Genomic DNA, 8088 nt, shown 5'->3' on the forward strand with positions numbered 1-8088 from the left:
TTATACAACCATGATCCCCACCCCTACCTCCCGCCGCTCAGTTTTTCATTCGTCACCGTGAGAGCGGCGGTCCATCCAAAGCCTTCTGTAATGTTTAAAGCATAGGCCTTAAAAACTAATCTCAACCCATTACGCTTAAAAGCTTGGATGGGGCCCTCTTTTGGCCAAATATTGAAACTGCTTATTAAAATTAAATCATGAAAGTCAAAGCGTTTATATTGGTTGTCTACACAGATTTATTAAAAATTATGATATTTGTTGAACATGCATAACACTTACATTTACAATAACAAGTATTCAGACAAAAAATATTTAAGTACCAGTGTTTGTGTTTGGAGTTACAATCATTTCAGATAACTATAAAATGTCAGACAAATACGCCTGAAGAGGATCAAAGGATAATATAGAAATCATGACAGTGTGCAGTTATGAAGTACTCACATTTGGTCACTAAAGCTATTTTAGAAATGACAATGACAATATGCTGGATTCAACGATTATTTCAGATAAAAAGCACCAATTTGTGCCTTCATTAAAAAAAATACCAAAAGCAGATCATATACATTTAACATTAAAGCCAACAAAGTTATGTACAAATACAATTTTACATTAATGCAACCACATTATACATTTCGTTAACAATTCTAACATCACTTACTGGCATTGGAACCACTTTACAGTTGTCATGAGCATTGACAGCTTATACAAAAACAGAAATTAAAAAACTTTATAAAGAATGCAGTAAAAAAAAAAAAAAGAATTACAATAACATTTACAGAAACAATTTTTCCCAACAAACCAAAACTTCAATGTACCTGCAGGCTGTCTTCAATGCCATCTTTGTTTTCAAAACAAAGATATGCTTCAGATCACTACGCTGATGCCACTACGTGAGCTTCTATCCTATAAGAAAAAGTGGGAAAGGGGAAAAAAAAGTCAATACAAGGGAAGCAGAGGAACCAGAAACCATCCAAACAGAAATGGGCAGAAGGAAACACCAAGGAGAGAGAGAGAGAGACACAGAGAGAGACACAGAGACAGAGAGAGACACAGAGAGACACAGAGAAAGAGAGACAGAGACACAGAGAGACAGAGACAGAGAAAGAGAGAGACACAGAGAGACACAGAGAAAGAAAGAGACAGAGAGAGACACAGAGAGACAGAGAGAGAGAGACATGTTAGTAATTGCTAGAAGATCTTACGGAGAAGAGGTCATAGTGCTTCCGGCCGCTGTTCTGTCCCGGCTGGCTCTCGATGGAGGAGTAGCTCGGGGGTTTCTCTGGCCACAGCTTCCCTTTGCCCGCCCGTCCGCGGAGGTCCTCGTCCGAGCTCCAGGACCCCCTGCGAGTTGGCGGCGAGTAGCTCCGCTCCCTGCGCGGCACCGCGTGGCGCATTTCCTCCATCAGATCATCACGACTGCGGGTTCTCGGCCTGGACCCTCTGCTCCTCCCTCCTCCTCCTCCTCCTGCTCCGGCTGTGGCTGCTGCTCTCCTCCCAGCCGAACCTCCTCGGTCATCCCTCACCCCTCCACGAGCACCTCCTCCTCCTCTCCCCCCTCCTCCTCGACTGCTCTCCCAGTCCGAGTCGTCGCTGTAGCCCCTTGGGATCCCCCTGCGTGGAGGGGAGGGCTCCCTGTAAACACCACGGCCGTCCCGGCGGGGGCGACTCCCTCCTGGGTGGAAGCCGCCGCCGCCGCCGCTGCCTCCCGCGCGCTGTGAGCTCCCGCTGGATTGGCTAGAGACCCGGCGGCCTCCCCTGACCTCCTCCCCGGCAACGGGCCCCCGGCGGCTGGGCGGGTGCTGGACAATGGGCGGCAGGGTGATCACCCTTCTCTCCACCCCTCTGACACCCATCTCATCCAGGGCGGACAGCATGCTGGGGGGACCCGACGTGAAGGGCACCGCGTGGGGAGGAGGTTGGGTCGGCTGCCGGCGTGGTCCGGCCTGGGGCAGGTGCAGCATGGGCTGCGGAGCCACCATCACGGGGACGTCCATGCCCCTCACCTGGTGCTCCAGGAAGTCCAACATCTGGTTGGGGTCCTGGTGGCCGCCGTGCATTCCGTCGCTGCCGTGGTAACCGTGGTGCTCTGGAGGAGGGGGCTGCTGGAAGAGGGGCATGGGCTGCATCCCGATCGGGGCCATGGCGAAATTCTGCTTGGTTGGATATTCTGAAAACGAGTCTGGAGTGCCACATTGTAAAAAGTAAAGCCACTGCAAATGATACAAAAACAAAAAGCAAAACACCACACTATGCCCTCATGAATAGAAAGAATACCTACTTGAGTACAGCACGGGCTGGCCATGGGAGGAGACGTTGGAGCTGACGGGGGCGTACATGGGCTGTCCGTGCATCCATGGGGCCATGCCCTTCTGGACATCACGGATCATTCTATGCTGCATCACCGCTGGGAGGGGGGTCAAGAGGAGAGCCAGTTAAGGGTTTTCAAGCGGTCCACACTTGATGAGGGTGTTCGGATTAAGCAAGCTAGCAGACGGGAGTCGGCGCTTTTCAACATGTATTTGAGATTTTGTTTAGAAATGAATAAAGCCATTGCCGTTTTTGATTGACGTTTTCACGTCAAACAGGCTGAGATGTGACTGGATGCTCTTTCACGGTCAGCGTCCACCTAGTGTCAACCGACTTTGTATTACTTTGCTCCGAGCGCACCATGGATGTGGAGAAGCCGATCTGTCCTCTACGCCCAAGGTAGCGCCACACCGCCACCACTAGGTGGGGCTTCAGCGCTTAATCTCAGGTCCATAAGAAACACTGTTGGTATTGCTGACCCTGAAAGGCATGACAACATGGGTCCGAGGAACAGGAGGAGGAGCGGCCTGCCTCACCTTTCTCTGGGCAGCAGCAGGTGCGCGGGCAGCAGGGACAGCGGATGTAGCAGCAGCACTTCTGCGGGCAGCACTGGCAGCAGCAGACGCCCAGTAACAGGATGAGCAGCAGAGCCCCAAGGATGATGAACAGGACAGTCAGCCAGTCTGTGGGGAGCAGCGAGGTCAGGGGTCACGGAGAACCTCAACAGGGAAATGGGAGTGGCTCTGGGAACGGGACTCAAATGTTCACCCAGCAGCCCTTTGCTCTAAAGCCAAAAGCACACGGCCGAGCCTGGCCTGACGCAAAATTGCGGTTTGTAGAATTTTGGCATCGAAAGTAGTAACTTTAACTAAAAATTGTCGTTGCTATCTAATGTACATCAATGCAAGTGACATTGATTTTAAAATAACATCAACACAATTACATTTTAGAGAGCTCCATGGTGACTAGGGCTATATTAAGAACATGCCCTGCGGGCAACTCCACGAGGTCCTGACGGGCGACCAAGTGCCCGCAGGGACCTTGTTGGCTACACCAGTGGCCTGTACTATGAACCTCGATTAGTGGGTTAGCGAGGTATGTTGCGCTCAAAGCCTGGGTTAGCTGGGACATGAAAGTCGATCTTTTTTAGCGGCGCTGTATCACCATGGTGACTTATGCTCTCAACCAAACCTGGTCGGGAGCAGGTTTTCGGGTTAAATTGGAGTGCGCAGCTTCCCAGCCCCTCCTTTGACAATGGCGTCACCTTTACTGGATGTTCCTGTGGACCTCGGAGCCCGTATCTTACAGGGGTCTTGCCGACAAAGGCTCTTTCGGGACCGATCCCTTGGCATTGCCTGAGAATATTCTTTGAGAGATACAGGTTCTCATCAGAGGGTATTCACTATTTGATGGTCCTTGTTGGACCTTATTATATTATATATTTGTTTTTATTTCGAACTTGAACCCATATTTTCAAGGCCGTGCTGGCACCACATCTATGGGGGTAAAAGGCATGATGATAGACAGGTGAGATTTGAACCCCGGTCGCTGGCGTTCGGGTCTTATACTAATCCACTACGCCACTGCCGCTACCTCTCAGTCGTTGAAAACATATGCGATACATTTCTTACATAGGGTGTATTTAAAGTGAATTCCCTAAACTATAGAATAAGGCAGGTTGGACGTTGCTTATGCATTTTGAAATCATCATCATTCTATTGGGATTAATGGCGAACAATTCTGCATTTGGCATAGTTATTTTATAGACAATATGCAGAATCTTTTCACTTATACGCATTTATATAGACTGCTTGATCTATCCAGTTTGTAAAGATGAGTAAAATGACGTGATAAACGCGTCTCCGTCGATCCAGGCTTTCCCAAGAAAGCCTGGGTATGTTCAGCGAGGTTCATAGTACAGGGCACTGGTTTGACACTATAAACTGTTGTTGCCATTCTTCCAAATCTTTTTTTTCTACAAACAAAGCAATCCCTTTTGCCAGAACAATGCATTACGGATCGATATGTAATTTCTTAAATGCAAAAACACATGTGTTTACTAACACTCGTGTATACTAATACAGTGGTGCCAATACCTGTAGGGCCCGGTAACCAGTCCTACTGTACTTACGGTAGACGATGAGTTTGATTTCCCGATCAGAGTCCCCGACAGTGTCGCCAGGCGCGTCAATAGTGCAGAAGTACATGCCGTTATCCCACCACATGACCTCGGTAATGGCCAGGTCTGCCTCTGCAAAGGGATACCAACTTATTCAAATGGACTATGTGAAGAAAGAATCAGATATTCCTACTCATTACAAGCTCCTTTTGCCGGTAGATGAACTGCAGCCTGCATGAGCTCCATGGGTTGAGACAATAACAAATCAGAAACTTAAGCTAGTGACAATCCTAAATAAATGTTGTGGTTGCATTTTCTCTGGTTAAATTACAACAATTTAACCAGTTATTGTTGAACAATTATTGTTCATGTATTGGCAATTAATGCCGGTTATGCATGTACAAATCCTACACGCAGTCCCTTTAAGTTTACAACTTCAAAAATATAACATACACAAAGCGGCTGTACTTTCACATATAGGCCACATATGTGCATTGTTCATGTATATTTAGTCATCTGGTCAGATGTCAGACAAATGCCAAGGGATTTCATCACGGATCAGACAGTTTCCGACGGTCAGTGCGTCTGTGACATTGTGGGACTCACTGTTTACAATGGTTATCTTGCGCTCGCGGTACTCCACACCCAGCATGGCCTCATTGGTGCCCCTCTTCTGGACCACCGTGCGCAGCGTGCGCTGCCGGTCCGGGCAGTCGTTGGCTGGGTCCTGCCCAAGGCTCAGAGCCGCCTGGTAGGCTATCAATGTGAAGACCACCAGGGGGATAGTGACGTTAGATTAACCAACCGGGGAAAGAGACAATAATATCCTACAGGAGCCATGTAACAATGTGGTAATGTTATGTTTATAACTTTCTCCCAAAGTGTGTTTGGCTGCTGTATTCTTTCAGCGTTGTGAGACCATCCTGCTACCGGGAGATTTCGTTTGAGCAACACTTTACACTCAATGATAAAGTACCATCCAAGTAAGTATTAATATGAGATATCATAGAAAATGCTGTAGTATCAACACTGCTCAAGAAATTGTATTGAAAAAGTATTCCTCTACATTTAACCAAGCATCTTCAAATGAATGTAAAGGACATTGATGGGGAAATGTCACATTGTCACAAACATCACAGGATTGCAGTGTGATATAAAGAATCAAAAAGGTAAAACCTAGTTCATTAACATAACATAGACCGAGAGGCTAAACTGATTAGCTGTAGCCTGCATTGTCATTCTAGAACGGGGAGAGGGAAGCGGTCATGACTGTGGAAGGCAGGTTATTTACACATTAAAGAAGTGAGGTGTTTGCATTAAGTATCAGACCTCTTGGCTCCATAGATAATGCTATTCAACTGGGGAGAGAGGAGCCCCTAAATTCAGAGATATCTCATACAAAGGACTGTTGCAATTCATAAACCAAAAGACAAAGTAATGAGGATTATATGTGACGTGTAATTAGAGCTTCATATTTGCCACTTTCAATAAGCCTTTATCTGTTTGAAAAAAAGGATTTCTCTTTGGAAAGATTGGCCAAGCACAAAAGGTGGCAAAACCCTTACGAACGTGAATCTTTTCAACCCAATGGTCAGGAATGTGAATTTCTAATTCTTCTATTTCTTGTTCACCTTGTGGTGAACAAGTCTCCAGAAACTCCCACCATATTATGTTCCCTCTCGTGGTTTGGTCTTCATAATGCGGTTTTTTTTATGGCTTCTTTGCAGAGACACACAAGCACCGACTCACTCACCCGTAGAGTAGTACTCCAGCACAGGGTCTTTACAGAAAGACTTATACCTCCAGGTAACCAGGACGTCTTGAGGGTTGGCCGAGGTGGAATAGTCACAGCGGAGGATTACCGACCCGAAGAGAAACGTAGTCCTCTCTGTTTCGGGAACGATCACCTGTATAGCGAACAGCTCTGATATAGAGATGAGGCCGGAGAGTGGTAGACGACGTTAGAGATTGTAGACAAATAATACCAATAAAACTTATTGAGACTGCAACAGAATATATCTGAATAGGACAACATTATGAATGGGCTGGTATAATGCAAGTGTACGTTAACTGAATATGAATATGCCTACGTCAATATTAATAATAGACTAGGCCTATATTGTGTTTAGGAATCCAAAACACAATATATCTTTGAGGAGGCCTATCAGTAAGAGCAAGAGCAAAGCCTAGGTCTAGGCCTGAACTGTAATGCAGCATGCTTGAACTTTTAAAACATTTAAGTGAGTTATACTGATAAGAATCTAACCCAACTGGTAGCATGGGAGCTTATTTCAAGAAGTGCAAACGCACATATAGTAACTATGTCTTTAAACTGTAACTGCTGCTGTCAATCATCTGCAATGTTTACAGCTCTCAGTGGGGTGTTGACAGATCACAACGCTAATCGGAAACAAGTGTACATCGAAAGACAGGGTTTCAAGTGCCGATATAAAAAGATATAGGCCTATTCATTCGATATGCATTTTAGTTTTTTAACATTATCTCGTAAAGTGGCACTGGGCTGTCCTTGCCGTCTTGTTTACACCTGTCGATTATTAACCTGTCCACATTCTTTATTTGTTCAGTTTGTCCATGTGTCTTAGACCTATATCCTACATCGATGAGGTATGGTCGAAATGTTAAACTAGTGTGCACCTTGAAACGTTTTGAAAAAGGATTACCTTTGGGCAGGTGAGCCAGAAGAAGTGCCACCAATATCATATTTCCCATCTTGTGCTCCCAATCCTGTCGCGGAAGCGACGGACTCTTTCTGTTTTAAAACTCAATATATCGAGAAAATACAAAGCGTCCAGACTTCTCCGTTGCGTAGAAACGTATCGACATTATTTGTAATTGTAGACGATCGTTGCGCTAATGTTTTTTGGTCCACGGTATCCGCTTGTTAAATCGTGAGCAGGCCTAATGGCACGGCGAACAACTTTCTAACAGGGAATAACCAGCGGCACTAGCGTCCCATCCCCCAGCTCCAGGTGACATCACTGACCCCTCCCTCGGAACAACAGGTGGATTTCTCCGTGAATAAAATAGATCAAAATGTAAAACGGAAATAAAGAAAGCTGGTGAAGAGACGATTGCTCACCGCGCCCGAACACCCTTTAGTGTTGGTGACTTACATGTGGCCTTTTGCAACATGCGTCGCATAGCAGCCTAGAAGTGGGTAGGGCTGTTGTTTGTATCTCTCCAGGCTCCTATTCAGTTTATTCAGAACACTCCTTCCTGACTTAAGCTCAAGTACTGTTCTCTGTTGAATGGGTAGCCTACAGCCTACTTAAAAGATCGTTAGGGATAAACTACATCTCATCTGTTTTTCGAGAATTGGCTTAATTTTGTTTAGCCAATTTCTGTTTCTAGGTTTTAATTTTTTTCCCTAATATTGTGAGAAAGTCTGGGAAAAAGTCACTCATGCATTTTTGTTTGTACCGCTTTATTATTGACCTGCTATGGTAGGTTTCAGTTAACAATAGCATTTGGGAAATGTAATAAAATATGTTACTATGTTATTACATAATTGTTTTCCCTTAATTGTTATTGAGGGGTACATGCCATATTGTGAAATTGTACAGTTGTATAAATTAAGGTTGGTAGAACAGTGAAGTGTTTGTTTTGTTTTGTATATTTTTGATAAGCGACGATAAGAAAAC

At 45.5% G+C, this 8088-nt stretch overlaps 1 protein-coding gene across 1 annotated transcript; it reads right to left on the minus strand.

Annotated features, from left to right (window-relative positions):
* Window positions 1–252: 252 nt before the first annotated feature.
* On the minus strand, window positions 253–7365 carry ildr1b (immunoglobulin-like domain containing receptor 1b). Its single transcript, XM_079731350.1, has 8 exons — window positions 7108–7365; window positions 6180–6350; window positions 5033–5182; window positions 4439–4558; window positions 2844–2990; window positions 2279–2404; window positions 1203–2179; window positions 253–903 (listed from the first exon to the last, which is right to left on the minus strand). The coding sequence occupies exons 1-8, from the start codon at window positions 7154–7156 to the stop codon at window positions 865–867; spliced, it is 1779 nt and encodes a 592-aa protein (XP_079587476.1). The 5' UTR covers window positions 7157–7365; the 3' UTR covers window positions 253–864.
* Between the last annotated feature and the right edge of the window lie 723 nt (window positions 7366–8088).

This window comes from Pollachius pollachius (genome assembly GCF_949987615.1).
Source record: "Pollachius pollachius genome assembly, chromosome: 3".
Taxonomy (NCBI): Eukaryota; Metazoa; Chordata; class Actinopteri; order Gadiformes; family Gadidae; genus Pollachius; species Pollachius pollachius.

Bases quoted from the DNA above. Each gene is read 5' to 3' on its own strand.
- ildr1b (XM_079731350.1), bottom strand. From the start codon at position 7,156: ATGGGAAATATGATATTGGTGGCACTTCTTCTGGCTCACCTGCCCAAA. The intron at 4,559-5,032 runs GTGAGTCCCACA...ATCCCTTTGCAG, and splicing joins CAAGATAACCATTGTAAACA to AGGCAGACCTGGCCATTACC. The intron at 2,180-2,278 runs GTAGGTATTCTT...GTGGCACTCCAG, and splicing joins CCAGCCCGTGCTGTACTCAA to ACTCGTTTTCAGAATATCCA.